This window comes from Hesperophylax consimilis, chromosome 17 (assembly GCF_061612785.1).
Source record: "Hesperophylax consimilis isolate HC1 chromosome 17, BYU_Hcon_1.0, whole genome shotgun sequence".
Classification (NCBI taxonomy): Eukaryota; Metazoa; Arthropoda; class Insecta; order Trichoptera; family Limnephilidae; genus Hesperophylax; species Hesperophylax consimilis.
Window position 1 is genome coordinate 29,338,257 of NC_142852.1, and position 17,552 is coordinate 29,355,808.

The following is a 17,552-nucleotide window of genomic DNA, read 5'->3' on the forward strand; positions in this document are numbered from 1 at the left end:
AGAACTGCTACTAATCAAGTATACATATATGCAAAGCGCTGCATGCAATATTTCTCAAAAAGAACTTCAATAGTACTTTAAAACACTGTATTGTATGTACCAACACTGTAAAAACAATTCACGCCTCACAGAGACGTTGCGAGAGTTTGAAGAACTGCTACTAATCAAGTACATATTCATATATGCAAAGCGCTGCATGCAATATTTCACAAAAAGAACTTCAATAGTACTTTAAAACATTGTACTGTATGTACCTACATTGTAAAAACAATTCACGCCTCACAGAGACGTTGCGAGAGTTTGAAGAACTGCTACTAATCAAGTACATATTCATATATGCAAAGCGCTGCATGCAATATTTCACAAAAAGAACTTCAATAGTACTTTAAAACATTGTACTGTATGTACCTACATTGTAAAAACAATTCACGCCTCACAGAGACGTTGCGAGAGTTTGAAGAACTGCTACTAATCAAGTACATATTCATATATGCAAAGCGCTGCATGCAATATTTCACAAAAAGAACTTCAATAGTACTTTAAAACATTGTACTGTATGTACCTACATTGTAAAAACAATTCACGCCTCACAGAGACGTTGCGAGAGTTTGAAGAACTGCTACTAATCAAGTACATATTCATATATGCAAAGCGCTGCATGCAATATTTCACAAAAAGAACTTCAATAGTACTTTAAAACATTGTACTGTATGTACCTACATTGTAAAAACAATTCACGCCTCACAGAGACATTGCAAGAGTTTGAAGAAATGCTTCTAATCAAATATACATATATGCAAAGCGCTGCATGCAATATTTCACAAAAAGAACTTCAATAGTACTAATCGTATTCATCCTCTGACTCCAACTGCAACGTATAGTTGGGCGAGTTGGCAAATGATGTTGACCGTTGTTTCGATGGTTGAGTTCGTCTAGAATTAGAAATGTTTTATTAGAGATCTTATTCATTCTACTTTCATCGTACCTCCTAGCTGGACTGCTTGCCTCTCCAAGGACAATTGTTAATAATCGTGTTCCATCCCTTGTGAACATACTTCGCAATCTCTCAAGTGACATATTAAATAATGCAATATTTAATTTAATTTGTTCAGTTTTGTACATTAAATGTTTTTAAAAGCCTGTATAGATGTATAGCAAATAAATACCTCGCCAACTGTCGTTGGAGTAAACAAACCCTTTCACGTTCCACTGCCGTGTATCTCTGAAACAAGAGATGATAATTCATTAATTTACTAACTTAATTTACCTTCTATAGTAAATTAGTTATTAGTGCCAGTGAGACGAGACCAGAAAAGCACCATGTCTATGTAGACACTGTATCTTGCCCGGTCTCGGGGTGCCCTGACAAATAATTACAAAAAGGAACAGGAAATACCTCAAAAATGTCAGCAAATCGATCCATTGAACTCTGAAATGATAAATAACAACTCATTAATTTAATTTAAATAACAATAGGTAGTCGACATACTAAAAGGAAGATTATAAATTAATTTATTCATTTTGAATTTCTCGCCAAGCTGGATTTTACATGTTTATTAAATTTTTTTAACACAAAGAATATCTAAACAAACAGATCAATAAAAACTCCACCGCGCAAAATGGAAAAATAGTACATTGGGAATAGTACAATAAATAAATGAAATAAGTCAAAGCTGGGCATTTTATTTTGTTCTACTAAGATTTAATTCTAATTTAAAAGTACAGTGCCACACTTATAAGTTGAACTTACTCACACTTATAAATTGAATGAATTTAAACATGAATTGACGCTATTTCTTTATATTTTAATCTGGCAACTTACACGTGTAGCGCTGTATTTGGGAGTGATTCGAAGAGAAATAGGAAATACCTTAAAAATATTGGAGAAATTATTAATAGCTCCCACAAGCTCCTTGGATGATTTGTTGCTAGCCTCCTGCGCCATCACCATCCGAACCCCCACATCTGGCTTGTCAGTTAGCTTCCTCTTCTTGCTCGGGCGAGAAGGGGAAGCTAACTGCGCCGTCTGCAAATCTGTGGGCCCTTCTCCAACTTCATCGATTCAAGATCGATTCTCATGCTAAGGCCCCTGGAAGTCCGCTGCCCTCAGAACTGGCTCTGCCGATGATGTTGATGACCTTCTGTGTCAGGTCAGTTAACACCGGTATCTCGGCAGTGTTTCCAGTCGTGAGGGCAGCTCGCTTGGCATCGGCGTTTTGGGCGCGCGATTTGCATTTTAAGTCACGCCATGTCTGTAAAATGTAAAAATAATGTCAGGTTAAAAGTGATTTACGGTCTTATATCAAGTGTCTCGATGATAGATTATATTAGAAGGTCAGCAAAGTTTGCTGCAACCAGTTTGTATAGGTAGGTACAAATACTCACTGTTTTCCACTGCTCGGCTGACTTAGGAGGACCCAATTCTGCCAGTTGTTCCGCCAAATTACGCCACATCTCCTTATTTTTTTGGGAACCCTGAGGTCCCACAAACCTTCCAGCCGCGAACTCCGAATGGTCAGCCATATAGCTGGTTAACAAATCCATTTGACTGGTCGTCGACCTTACTCTCTTCCTGAAATCATAATATCAGCATTTTGAATATCTTAAAATACTGCGTATGATTGAAATATTAGTAAAAATAACTTCAAAATTTTGACACAATAGAATGTAAGTATATCTCTTTGATAATAATGGAAATTCTTTCACATAAAAAGATAAATAAATAACTTACCCAGCTACCATTGCTTGCGACATCGTAAAATATTAAAACAAACACGGCGGTTAAAATGGTCACGCTTGAAATCTGACGTTTGACGTCTATTCAATTCATAGACAATTCCGTCCCAGTATTGCCAGCGTATATCGATTTGTATTTATTGCCTTATCGATGTCGTTAGAGTTATCAATAGCATTCTCATGCTAGGGAAGTCGTTATAAAATGGTCGGTAGATACGCTTAGCAATCCGATATCGTTAAGTTCGATCGATTCTCATGCTAAGGCCCCTGGAAGTCCGCTGCCCTCAGAACTGGCTCTGCCGATGATGTTGATGACCTTCTGTGTCAGGTCAGTTAACACCGGTATCTCGGCAGTGTTTCCAGTCGTGAGGGCAGCTCGCTTGGCATCGGCGTTTTGGGCGCGCGATTTGCATTTTAAGTCACGCCATGTCTGTAAAATGTAAAAATAATGTCAGGTTAAAAGTGATTTACGGTCTTATATCAAGTGTCTCGATGATAGATTATATTAGAAGGTCAGCAAAGTTTGCTGCAACCAGTTTGTATAGGTAGGTACAAATACTCACTGTTTTCCACTGCTCGGCTGACTTAGGAGGACCCAATTCTGCCAGTTGTTCCGCCAAATTACGCCACATCTCCTTATTTTTTTGGGAACCCTGAGGTCCCACAAACCTTCCAGCCGCGAACTCCGAATGGTCAGCCATATAGCTGGTTAACAAATCCATTTGACTGGTCGTCGACCTTACTCTCTTCCTGAAATCATAATATCAGCATTTTGAATATCTTAAAATACTGCGTATGATTGAAATATTAGTAAAAATAACTTCAAAATTTTGACACAATAGAATGTAAGTATATCTCTTTGATAATAATGGAAATTCTTTCACATAAAAAGATAAATAAATAACTTACCCAGCTACCATTGCTTGCGACATCGTAAAATATTAAAACAAACACGGCGGTTAAAATGGTTACGCTTGAAATCTGACGTTTGACGTCTATTCAATTCATAGACAATTCCGTCCCAGTATTGCCAGCGTATATCGATTTGTATTTATTGCCTTATCGATGTCGTTAGAGTTATCAATAGCATTCTCATGCTAGGGAAGTCGTTATAAAATGGTCGGTAGATACGCTTAGCAATCCGATATCGTTAAGTTCGATCGATTCTCATGCTAAGGCCCCTGAGCACTTTGCAGTACAAACCATTTCGTTTACTTTTAAAACCACATACATTTTGGAAATAAAATGTTATTGCCGTTTTTCTAAAATACATTTTGACCGTATATAAAGCATTATTAAATAAGTCTTTTGGTAAAATTGACGTGAAAATAATTTATGTGACATTAAATAATTATGCTTTGGTAGAGGCAATTTTGAACATCAGATTTTTTGTTTGTTTTTGGTAAATTATTTTATCTATGGTAAAGTGTTTAGAATAATTGTATTTATATAAAGAGATGCACTTGGTGGTAGATACTCTCAGCATTGCCTTTAGTAATTCGGTAATGCGAAGGCCAAGAGTGAACCATAAGCTTGTCAGTGTTGAATGGTGTAGTTTTTAATTCGCGCTTTGGATTAATTATTATCAGTTATTTTGTGGGACAAGATAATATAAAATTAACCCATCATTATTCTGCTGCAAGCATTGTGCATAGATACACCATAGTATAAGTAATTAACACAATAATATTCTGCTACAAGTATTGTACATAGATACACCATAGTATAAATAATTAACACAATAATATTCTGCTACAAGTATTGTGCATAGATACACCATAGTATAAGTAATTAACACAATAATATTCAATGACGGCTGTCGTGTTTTTAATCGCTCTCTAGAAATTTCACAAAATAAAAAAAAAGTATTAGCTAAAATTTAAATATCTATATAGGGCAGTGTTTCCCAGCCTTCTTTATACCATGCCCCACCGTAGTCTTTTCAAAAGTCAAATGCCCCACCGGCATTTTTTTTATGAAACAGAAGGTAAATTTTAAAATCATAATGTAATATGTTTTTAAACATATGAACCCCTCATAAAAATGAATAAAACCTTTTCTAATTCATATAATATTACAAATGAAATTAAATTCAGTTACGTTTGCTTCAAAGAAATTTTATGTCCGGATCTAACTTAGTTAATTTCGGTCTTAGGTCCCCTCTATTAGTTATTTCCAATCGATTTAGTTTTCTAATAGGTAAATCGCTTATGGCGCTAAAACCACAGTCCACCAAATAAGTTGAGGGAAAGGTTAATAATAATTTTAATGAGTAAATAAAGTCACAGTTATTGCAACACGTTCTCACTCATTCTAAGGAAACTTTATTCTTATTTTCTTACTGTGATTATTCATGGTCAAGCATAATCAGACACATGCACACTTATACTAAGGAAACCCTCTCTCTCTCTTTTCTCTTTTCTCGTGTTCTTTCTGTAGCTATCCATGTTCGCAGAAGTCAAGCTTAATGGCAAACATTAGCATTCATACTAAGGCAAAATCATTTTCATATTCATACTGTAACTATTAATATTCACAAAAGACAAACTTAGTGACTCACATTCGCATTCACACTAAGGATAAACCGTTTTCATGTTCTTACTGCGATAATTCATGTTCACAGAAGTCGAAACAATAGCACTAAAAAACAATTCTTACTGTAATTATTCATGTTTATGGAAGTCAAATTTGACGATCCATATTATCACTCATATTAATGATAAACCATTCTCATTTTATTAGTGTAACTATTCATGTTCACAAAAGTCAAGCTTAAAAAGACACATTCGCACTCATACTATGCAAAATCCATTCTCATGTTCTTACTGTGCTCATTCGAGTTCACTAATTTCCAGCTTAATGTTACAAATTCGCACTCATGCTTAGGAAAAATCATGTTTCATGTTCTAATCGTAATTATATATTTTATTTTAGGAAAATTAACAGTTACTTGGTTGGTTTATACATGTGCAATTTACTTAACTGAGAAACCAATTATAGGTTTCCTCACTATATTTATACATTATGTAGGTATAAAAAAATTAAGCAATACAATAACTACAGCTACATCCTGAATAGTTTCTGTGATTTAAGATAATTATTGAAATTGTAACGGGTTTCATTTTATTTTAAGTACAATTTGGCGTATATTTCAATTTAGTATTCCCCTTTATATGTGGAATGCCTACGTGTCTCATCTCTGAAGCGTGGTGCCCCACCACTGAGGCGCTATGCCCCACCGGTGGGGCGTACGCCCCACCGTGGGAAACACTGATATAGGGTGTCCGGGGTGAAAGTGCAGTAATTTCGGGAGGTTATATATGATGGTAGAAGTAAAAAAGAAAAAAAACTTTTTTTAAATTTCAACTTTTAGATGTACTTTTCAGCTACGAACGAAAAATTATTATTGCTTTTGGATCATTTGAAATCGACCAGCCAATCCTAGAACTTACACCCGCTACCCCCCCTTCCCGCGCTTTACAGCTGGTAACAGAACAGCCGTGATTTGCTTTCTAAAGAAATATTATAAACAAAAACCTCACATGTACTCACTATACATGTGGGTTGCATAACTCGATAATGGGTTTGAGGGCCTGAAGGCCGCCCGTTACGTAAAAAGAGATTCATTGATTAATTTTTCTGAAAGCTGATTACTCCAATGATCGTTTCATGCTGTGAATTGTCAACATTGCGACAGTCTCAGATAGTCAGATAGATAGATGCGAAGTCATTTGGAGTATGCAACAGTTGTTTGGTCTCCATTCAACAAAATCGAAGCAATTGAAAACAAATTCATAAAATATCTTTGTTGCAAGTCATTTTTAAGATTTTATAATTATGAAGAGGTAGCTTCATACTTTGAAATTGATTCACTGAGCTTGCGGAGGCTTCATAAGGATGCACGATTCCTGTATAAAGTAGTTAAAAATAATACTCATTGCCCAGAGTTGCTAAATAAGATTCAATTCAATGTACTAGCACGTTCAGCACGCTCTTGTGTCCTGTTCAGGGTTGATCAATGCAAAACGAACTCTAAGCAGAATTCTTGCCTGAACAGACTATGCAATTATTACAATAGAGTTTTATCCAAGGTTGATATTTTCAGTTGTGAACTAACCAACTACAAGAGGTCCATAAAATAATATTTCTCTGATGTTATTTTTTTTTTAAATTTTGTTTTTATTTATTTAAATTTACATAGTAAGAACATATTTCAAATAAAAGTTAACATGTTTTCCTTTACAAGAGTCAAAAACTCGTGTGTAAAGGGAAAAAAATAAAAAATAATAACTAAACATACAATTGTAAATACAACAAAAAAAATCATAAAAACACTTTTTTTTTTTTTTTTAATTTCAAATTGTTTTCTTTAATTTTGAATATTATTTTTATTTTTTTATTAGTAAAAAAAAGATACACGATTTACATTACACAATATTGAATATGGCACAGTTATTAATTACATAATATGAATCCTATAATTTCTATACCCGCTATATCCGATTTTTTGACAAAATGATCTGAGTATGACATCTTGTTCACATTTTTGCGAGCAACAAGAGGAGCCTAAAATTGAGTTTCAAAACCCTCCTTATCGCGACCAAAAACCATGTTAAAACTGCGAGTGAGAAACCAAATCCGCTATATCATACAGAAAGTTACTATCAAAACCCGCTATATCGGATTCAACGAATCGCAAGCAGTTATTTTGCCAAAATACAATATGGCCGCCGCTCTGACGCCACGCTCGTGTGTCAAAATGATCTACGCGTGAGTTTCTAAACCCGCCATGTCGGCTCAGTTGACTTTCAAAATCACGAAGTGAGTATTAAAATCCGCTATATCCATTTTATTTATCGAAATTACTTAATTATTGCTAGACATATATAGAAAAATAAATGCTTTTCGAAATTTTATTACTCCAATTCATTATATAAAAAATTGTAATGCATTTACTTATGTACGCTAGAGATGTGACAGTTTTTTGCGGTTTTCTCCAAATCAATGAAAGTTGATATAGCGGGTATAGAAATTACACGACTCATATATGTATTTGATGTACCCCCATAAATAAGCAGGGCTTGTGTGTATGGGGGAAAGTAAAGATAAAGTGAAGGGATTAATGTTTTTTTTATACAAAACATTAACCATTTGAAATGCAAAATGGAAATGGGTCAAAACTTTTCCATTTGAAAATGCAAAATGCAAAATGGTTTTTAGAAAAGCATTTCAAATGCAAAATGCAAAATACCTATTTTCAAAATGCATTGAAAATGCAAAATGGTTTCTCAGGTCAAACAATTAAAATAATTATAGAATTTTTACACAATTTTTTCATTTAATAATGGACATCAATGTAGAACAAACATATTACCTGGCCAACCGTTTACAAGCCGTAAAAGTGGGAAAAAACCAATAAAATTATGCAACCCTTTCATCTGGAGTACCCCAAGGGTCCGTTCTGGGCCCACTACTCTTCATCCTCTTCACAAATGATGTCGCTAAAATAATCGAATCATTTGGCCTTCTATCTCACTGCTACGCTGATGACCAGCAAGTTTATTTTTACTGCTTACCAGAAGAAATAAACAGTCTAAAAATTCGTATAACTGAGTGTATAGAAGCAATTACTCGCTGGATGACCTCAAATAGATTGAAACTGAATCCTACAAAGACTAAGTTTCTGTGGACTGCTACAAGCAGACGTCAGCATAGCTTTGAAAACTCCCCAATAACCATTTCAGGAAGTGACATCACTCCAAAAACGTGCATCAAATTACTGGGTGTCAATCTGAATGCTAATTTTTTCCCTTAAAACTCAGGTGAACAGAACTGTAAGCACGGGGTTCTTTCAATTAAGGCAAATTAAAGCAGTGCGGAGAAACCTGCCAACAGAGGCGACTAAATTGCTAGTCAATTCCTATGTTGTTTCAGGTCTAGATTATTGCAACGGAATATATGCAAGTCTCCCCAAATTTCAAATCAACAAATTACAATCCGTTTTCAACGCCGCGGCAAGGCTTATCACCGGAGTATCTAAATACTCCCACATTTCAGAGCATCTCAAAAATCTGCACTGGCTCAAATGTCCTGAAAGAATCCAGTTCAAGGTATGCTGGATGGTATTTAAGTCACTTCGGAATGGCTCCGGCTTACTTATCAGAATTGTGTATTCCAGAAGATTCCAATTCCCGACAGTCAACCCTTAGGTCAGCAACGTCATCAGCTATCGGAAGGTTGAAGGAACCAAAGCGCACACCAGATACTAAGTTCGGTGAGCGTGCTTTCGCCGTGTCAGGACCTAAAGCCTGGAATGGACTGCCACATGATTTGAGAATGATCACAGACTCGACATAATTTAGGTCTAAACTTAAAACGCACCTTTTCAGACAGTCGTATCCATAATATCCGAAACCTCCACCTCCTTTCACAGTCGACGGCAATTTAAATTAACAAAATGCAAAAAATACTAAGAATAAAATAAAATAAATAGAAATAATAATTGAAAATAATTAAATAAAAATGATAACAACTAACAATTTGTAGGCTTTTTAAGACAGTTAAAATACAGTTAAACTGAAATTAAAACTATAGCAGACTTAAGGTCATGCGATGACCACTGTTTTTTGATATAGTGTCCTCTGCGTGCAGTTTTTTCTTGTATAAGCATAATTATTATATTCCGGTTCTAACCTTATCTCTGCCGTTAGTTCATTAAACCACACCACTCCAGTGTACGTGTAATAGTGTTGTGCTAAACTGGAGTGCATTAATGGAGTACATAAGCGACCCATTGTATTTTGCCTATTGCTCTCAACACGAACCATGGCATGGTGTGACTTTTTATACAGATCTTTGTGGATTTGAAGCAGCGTATTTTTTGTATATATTTTTTAGTGGTGGGACTTGAAAGTCTTGGAAAAGTTGTGAGGTTGGGTAGTCTGATGGTTTTTTTATTAAAATTTTTATGAACAGCCTTTGAGTGATTTCCAGCGGTAAAAGTGATGATTTGTAAGCTCCCCCCATGCAACGATACCATACTGTATTATTGAATGGGCTAGAGCGTAGTAAATATTTTTAATAATTTTTCAGTTCGTATATTTCTTAGACTAATAAATATGTAAATGAGTTTTCTTAATCTATTTATGATATTGTTTATAAGAGTTTTCCACTAAAGGTTACTGAGTATTTCTCAAAAAAAGTGTACATTTTGGGAAAATAAAGTGTGCCTACAAACAGTTCAAAAATTTCACATGTTTTTAATTAATCATACAAAAAAAATATGCACCATTTTGTAGAATAAATATTAGGCTTTAAAATATCGAAAAATAAACATTACAATCGTATTAATTCGCAAATATTTTAAATTTTTTAAAAATATCGATTTTTACCTTCCATAAAAAATAAAATTGCCACCCTACCCACCTCATTTGTTTATACTTCATAAAATGCGATAATAACGTTATAATATGTGATTTTTTGTAAGTTTTAGGGTCTTAATTAAATGTAGTTTCTGTAAAAAGGTAATTTTCTATGGGGTTTCATAATAAATTAATAATTTATGCACAAAAAACAAAGTGAGACATCACCATTTACTTTTTAGTAACTACTCTTTAGTTACGTTTTATTAGTACTTCCACCGTAATTTTTTAACCCATTTGTAAAATTTAACATGGGCAACACTAGCCTCTTTCTGATTAATTGTTGGTCTGACTTATCCGCCATAACATTAATTGTTAAAATCAGTAATAACGTGTTTCTTTAGTGGGACCACTATTTCGTAACAGAAAATATTTTAGCCTTTTTTCACAAAACGGTAAGTCTTTTTCTACTCATCTTTTTGTAACATGTGCGGTACGAACATTGCTAAGCTTACATATTAACACTTTTAAATTTTATCAAACCATTGACTTTTTATAACATAAATTCTTATTACAATTTCGTAACGTTTGTTATGAATTTCGTAACGTAACGAAAAAGTTCAATGTAAAGCTGAGTGTACACAGTTACAACTTGTATTTATTGTAAGTGTGTCTAGCATTTTTATGAAAGTCTTGAGAGTGATGTGGAGTGAAATGTGGAGTGACTATCTTAAAAACGAAAAACTGGAAAATATACATACAAAAAAGAAAGTGGTTTGTAAGGGCCTTATCTCTAAATCTCTATCACTAAATGACTATATTCATGCGCCAAAGCGGAGTGATAAACCAAAGACTGAAAAACTGACCAAATGTGTCTCGGAAAGATTTCAATTATTATAAAGATGAGGAAGAAATTTATAAAACGCTAATGGATAGTGATTCAAACTAAATAATTGTATGTTATTAAATTTTTAATAGTTTAAACAGTCCCTGTTCTTTAATTTCTTAAGATTTGTTGAATATTGTGTTAGGTACTTCAATTTGGGAGCTGATAATTTGATTAAAAAACATTTATTTATACTCCCTTGTTTTTTTTAAACCCCTTTGGTATTACAAAATACAAATATTTGGGTCGTGAGTTTATGTATGTTTGTAGTATGTACAATAAATAAAAAAGTAAAGGATAATTACTTACATTTAAAAAAGACGACAACTAATTAAATTGAATAATTAATAAAAAAAGTAAAATAAAATTTGCCATTGTGTAAACAAGCCTTATGTTTACTATTTAGTTACGTCTTATGACTATTTCGTAACACTATTTCGTAACTACATTTTCGTTACGTACATTTATTTTGAGAAATACTCATCTATCTATTATTACAACTAAATATTTAATTTCACTTTTTTAATGTCTTTTAATATTTAAGGTAATAAAAGTTTTTTTTGTTATACTAAAAATTATATAATATGTTTTTCAATATTTAATGTTAATAAGTTTTTATCAAACCATTTCTCTAACGTATTGATATCATTGTTAGCAATTATTTCAAGTTCATTCAATGAATTCGCTTGATATATAATTGCAGTATCATCTGCATATGAAATGAGTTTTCCTGTTAATGGTAATTAAAAGATATATAACAAATAATATGAATAGAAGAGGGCCCAAAATGGTGCCTTGTGGTAATACAAAGTTACTTGTGTTCGGTTCACTGAGAGTGTTCTTTATTTTTACATATTCATTTCTATAGTTCAGGAAACTTTCTATCCACATTTTAGCATTATCTATAATTCCTATTTTGTTAAGCTTGTACAGTAATTTTTTGTGACTTATGTCTCTATTGTTTATATTTCTATTATGATTTGATTTATATCTACAACCTCTCTCCATGGCTATAAATGTATTGTTTTGTACATTTTTCGTTTTATATAATCTTTTTTTTCATATGATTTAAGATTTTCACCACCAAAAGTATTTTTGCTATTTGTTTTTGGGGTGTTTTGCCGTGTTGCGCTAACTCCTTATTTAGCCAGCGTTTCGGACAGCATTACAGTGCAGCACTGCAATGCTGTCCGAAACGATGGCTAAAGAGGGAGTTAGCGCAACACGGCATAACACCCCAAAAAAATAACAAAAAAAACTTTTGTTCATTTCCCAACATTTCGATGGTACCGAAGAAAAATGTCAAATGTGCAAATTTTTAGTTTGGCAAATAGTTTCGTTTCTGCATTTTATTTGTTTTCGATAATGTATTTCTCCATTTAAATAAATAGCCAATATATCTTTGGGGATCTGGCGAGAGGCACGAAATGAAAGACGTGTCGTGAAGGTCACAGTGTTTATTGATGAGTCAGGTAGCCGTAATGAGAGTTGACGTAGGACAGATGACGTAGGTGGATGAAGTGCTGGTGAGAGGCGCTGGAAACAGGGCGCTTTAATCCGTTGTAGCGCTGGCCAGGAACGGTGGCCAAGGCGCTAGGATGATGTCCCAATGGAGTCCACGATGAGTACGGGCAAAGCCGGGAATATTGTCCTTCGTGCTAGTAAGAGGAGCGCGGGTTATCACTCGTTGATCCTTGTTAAATGACGGCGGACGGATGACTGACTGACTGCCCGCTGCGTTGGGCTTATTTATACGGTACAGCCGGCGGTAACAGTAGGTAGGTGGAATTGCAAATAAATCGGAGCCAATCGCTCAGTATGGGCCTTTCGGGAACTTTCGGCGGCGTCGCAATTACGCATAGGCGACCGGCTAGAACCTTCTAGCGAGTTGGCGTGCCAGACCGACTTGCAATCATATTGTCGTAGGTAGGTCGCGTTGTTTACGATTTGTTCTTTGTAGTAATTTGCAAGTACCTAAGTAGGTTGAGCTGTTTACTATTAATTATTTAGTCTGCATTCTTCTATTGACGCCACATATCTAACAACACAACATTTCTTGATTTCAAAAACAGTTAAAATACATCAAAGAAACTTTAAACAGCTTTATTGCAAAAATACAATACATGCACATCTGACATGGTTTTTCGGGACTGTCGATTTGTTAGGTTTGTTATTGAATATACTCACATTTAAACAGAAGGTTTTAAAAACAATGGCAATGGACGAAAAAGTTATGGGACAGTAAGGACAGGATTGGTCTCGTCGAAAGAGAATCACAAAGAAATGGCTCTCTGCAAGTGTCGATACCTGCAAATAAATACACCAACAAAATATTTACATAATAACGTCAAAAACAAATAATCAATTTACTTGCAAATATCACGAACATGTTCACATTAAGACTCCAAATTATTTAGTTGCTTTCCTGCTGAAACTCGGAACACAAATGAAAATATAATTAAAATTTATAATAACCCTTATCAAATCAATAATTAACCAGGTAAAATAATGGAACTGTTTTGTTGAGACTTTGAGGCAGAACTAACTTACACTCTCGTGGAATGACTCGCAAATTGTGCTGAATATGAAATGTTCTTAAAAATCATTATTCTTAGTTACGATCCTTCTTAATAATAACCGTTCTTATTAATTACCGTGATTAATTATCATATGATGATTTTGTATGTTAACAATATATTATGTATGTGTTCAAAAGTCACATGATGAAAATGTTTTTTTTTTTGAGTTATCTGGTCGCCATGATAATTATAATAATTGTCTATGACTTCATTCTTGTCTATGCATAACCTATAATTATTTTTGACAAGTGCTAACAAGTGCTTTCTTCTCCGAGAGCCGTTTATTCCTGTTAAACATACTATCACACGCCTGTGATGGTTATTGGTAAAGTATGTACTTATTCTTATATTCATCGCTATTTATTTGGTAGCTGCCGTTATTCCAGTTTAGTTAGGGAATCATTGGGCGTTTTGTCACAGTAGAATGTTTAAACTGTCAATTTGACGTCTACCTATTATTAGATTAGCATTTCGAAGGCATTTATTACAATGATCACAAAAAAAAACATATTGTTAACAGATATTTTGTTAAAAGCGGAATGGCGGTAAACATTGTAAACATATATATATATATATATATATATATATAGTTTTCCCACTATAAACAACGTTTCTCTTAACCGTTGTCATATCTTCAAGGTTGACAAATGTGTTTTGGCTACGTCTTCGTTGTTTTAACAGGATATTCCAAGCGAAACCACATTTTTTTATTTATTTTTATTCTAGATAAAAGAAAATTACATTTTCACTTATTTAACTAGAAAAAACTAATACATTACACATTATTACAGATGCTTGGCTTCCTTTGCAGAACTTTAACTGATTTTAAGTCCATAGATTGTATGAGAACCCTCTATATTTAATTAGTCAGAAGTCAATAGGAGTATAATTCACCTATTTGGTCCCCTTTATATAAAGTTCACTCCAATAATATAGAAAGAGTTCACCATAAATTTCTTAAGTACGTAAATTTTAAGCTCGAAATTCCTATTGATTACATTAATTATGTCAGTTTGATGAATCAATTGCATCTAATAACACTGTCTGACAGGAGAATTATTTCAGACCTGGTTGTGTTACACAGAGTCATTAACAACTTAATTGATAGTCCTGCCATCCTTGCCACTATTAAACTACATGTGCCGACTGGGAATACAAGACAAAATATAACATTTTTCTGTAATACATACTCGACCAACTATCAGACACACTCACTGACCAATAGGATGCATGATCTGGGCAACAAGTATGGGGGTGCTATTGATTTATTTATTGACTCCATAAATAGAATTATGCATAATCTACACCAACACTTTGTTGATTCCTACAAATTAGAGAAGCGTTATAATAAATTAGTTTTAATGATTTGTCTTATATGTAGTGTTGTTATAATTTCTTTTTTACTTTATGTTACTCTTACGTTTTACTAATATTGCTTCATATTTTTTAATATTTTCTCATTATACTTGTAATCACAATTTTACAAGTGTGTATTTTTTACCTTCTTTAAAATGGATTACATCTATTTACTGTCAATATCTCCTGTATAATACATATTCTCTTATTGTACTGCATCATGTATCACTTCTATGTAAAAGCCTTTTTAGGCGTATATATAAATAAATAAATAAATTAATATATTACACAACTATTTTACTCACGATCATTGTTTTGTTGATTGATCATAAAACTGAACAACTTTAAAAAAAAATTAACTACACTTTTTTCATTTTTAATTTCGTCTGGGAGGCAATTATGTATGTTGCTCCCCTCGTAACCAATGGATTGCTTGCCGTAATGAGTATGTATGGTATTTAAATGTATTTTATCTTGTTGCCGTGTGTGTGTGTTTACTTGGTACGTTTTAATGATTTCTGTATTTGGATGTATTAGTTTATTATTTATTTTTCATATAGTGAGACATGTATTATATTCATAAAAAGTTTCTTAATGTTAATAGTTTTGTTTTCATACATAATTTTTCTGTTGATGTTCTAGGTTTGAAGTGAAATAGCTTTTTGATTACTTTGTTTTGTTTTACGTGTAGTTCATTTATATATGTTTCATATGCATTTAACCAGATTTCAATCAAGTAGTTTAAATGTTAATATACGAGGCTATAATATAGACCGTTTTTTAATTTTATCTAGTAACAGATATGATATCCGGCTAAATACGCTAATTAAAGGGGTGATTTTATCTTTAATATCTTGAATATGCTATTTAAAAGTTAGGTGTTTATCAATGCACAGCCCATGATAATTCTCCCGTATCAGGATTTACAGGTTGTTATATTCAATTTTTAAGGGTACGTTAGGAGGAATGATTTTACGATTTGAGCTAAAAATCATGTATCCTGTTTTAATTTAACTTTTGAATTTTATCATTTTATTTTATTTTAACAATGTTCTGTTTCAGATATATTGTTTAGGGTTAAACCAATAACCAAACTCTACCAAAGCAGACCATGGATCTACTGAAGCCAGATACTATATTCATCGAGACGGAACCAGGGCTCCAGGAAGAAGATGGAGGTGAAATTGCATTTTCAGATTTAGATTTCGACCACCCAGCTGTAACGAAGGAATGCTCGCAATATGCGAAGAGTACTCAGACAGCCAGTTTGTTGCATTGCATACGTGTTAAATATAGAACTTAAAATTCGGAATCAATGTCTCTTTTGAAATGTCGTGCAAACAGGACACACACTTGTGCACAACATCCTTTCTTATAAAACATGAGGTGTATTGGGTATTTACCTTAATATGTGTCCTTGCCGGAAAATACCAAAATACAGCACTCATTAAACTTTATTATATTATTCATAGAAAGTTGTCGGTTCCTCGATTTTCACCTTATTTTATTTGAGATATGATGTGAATTACACGTATTATACGTTAAAAATACATAAATATTGATTGTAAAAACAATATCTCTTTGACCGAAAACAACCAAACTCTCTACTACAGGTGCTCTAAAGAAAGGTTTTTCCTTCTTGAAGAATCGGTCCCTGAAGCGGACATCTGAGTTCATTTTTTATCTGACATTGACCTTGTTGATCAATGGTATTTATTCGTAAAAGAATAGTTTATTGTTTTTCAATTAAAAAAAATCTCGTCAATGTCAATTTGACGAAGACACAGGGCTGGCTCTTTGCGGGCGCAATTAGTGCAGTTCGTTCCGGGCGTCGAATACTTAACCTATTACATCGTCCTTGATATTATTTTTGATAAATACCGCTCTACAAAAAAATAAAAATCATCATTTTAATGATTACAGTGTTATACTGCCTTGGCGTGTACTAATTTTGATCGTAAGGGCAGCCAAAATTCAACTAGCGCCAGGCGCCGTTTGGTTTGGGGCTGGCCATGCAAAGATTAATTCATATCTTTACTGTCCTTTTTTATTCCAGGAAACATTAATGTGAATACAGTCACCATAAACGCGGATCTTGGACCCCGACAAGATGAAGCGGCGCTTACTTACATGAAAATTGACATAGACCTGCTGGATGTAAAAGAGGAATGCTTAGAACGATTTGGAAGAATTACCAAGGAAGCAGGTAAAACCAATTTTTCACTGTAAACTTGAACGATTCGGACTCTCCTATTTTTTTTATCGTTTCTACGAACTTACTTCGCTTATTTACTCTAAGTTTAGGAAATAAGTTTAACTGAATCTTTTTCACCCATGTTATTTTTAAAATTTGTCGACAGATCTTCAGACGCATTTTGTGGAAAAGGGATTCACTCCTCCCCATCACAACTACTCCTCCTCTCCTAAGTCAAATTTTGCAATAAACGTACGCACCTATCCAAGAGAAAAAACTTTTTCTTGTTCCAAGTGCAACTATTCAAATGCTCAAAATAGAATGTTAAAGAGGCATATGCTGACCCACAGTGGAAAAAAACCTTTTCCATGTTCGGTGTGCAACTATGCGTGTTGTCGAAAGGATCATCTGAAGAGGCACATGCTGATTCACATTGGAGA

General features: G+C 33.7%; 2 protein-coding genes across 2 annotated transcripts; both read right to left on the bottom strand.

Moving 5' to 3' along the window:
- Positions 1-2,075: 2,075 nt before the first annotated feature.
- Positions 2,076-2,973, bottom strand: LOC149416388 (uncharacterized). The gene is made up of 3 exons (XM_089641983.1): positions 2,732-2,973; positions 2,386-2,572; positions 2,076-2,252 (listed from the first exon to the last, which is right to left on the bottom strand). Exons 1-3 carry the CDS (start codon positions 2,752-2,754, stop codon positions 2,076-2,078), a joined length of 387 nt encoding a protein of 128 aa, XP_089498109.1. The 5' UTR covers positions 2,755-2,973.
- A 16-nt stretch (positions 2,974-2,989) lies between these two features.
- Positions 2,990-3,874, bottom strand: LOC149416389 (uncharacterized). Its single transcript, XM_089641984.1, has 3 exons — positions 3,646-3,874; positions 3,300-3,486; positions 2,990-3,166 (listed from the first exon to the last, which is right to left on the bottom strand). The coding sequence occupies exons 1-3, from the start codon at positions 3,666-3,668 to the stop codon at positions 2,990-2,992; spliced, it is 387 nt and encodes a 128-aa protein (XP_089498110.1). The 5' UTR covers positions 3,669-3,874.
- Between the last annotated feature and the right edge of the window lie 13,678 nt (positions 3,875-17,552).

What these genes read in the sequence shown, in the direction of transcription:
- LOC149416388 (XM_089641983.1), bottom strand. Translation starts at nt 2,754, where the DNA reads ATGTCGCAAGCAATGGTAGCTGG. An exon ending in TCGCAAGCAATGGTAGCTGG is followed by an intron (nt 2,573 to 2,731) that starts GTAAGTTATTTA and finishes TTATGATTTCAG; the next exon opens with GAAGAGAGTAAGGTCGACGA. An exon ending in CAGCCGAGCAGTGGAAAACA is followed by an intron (nt 2,253 to 2,385) that starts GTGAGTATTTGT and finishes TACATTTTACAG; the next exon opens with ACATGGCGTGACTTAAAATG.
- LOC149416389 (XM_089641984.1), bottom strand. Translation starts at nt 3,668, where the DNA reads ATGTCGCAAGCAATGGTAGCTGG. An exon ending in TCGCAAGCAATGGTAGCTGG is followed by an intron (nt 3,487 to 3,645) that starts GTAAGTTATTTA and finishes TTATGATTTCAG; the next exon opens with GAAGAGAGTAAGGTCGACGA. An exon ending in CAGCCGAGCAGTGGAAAACA is followed by an intron (nt 3,167 to 3,299) that starts GTGAGTATTTGT and finishes TACATTTTACAG; the next exon opens with ACATGGCGTGACTTAAAATG.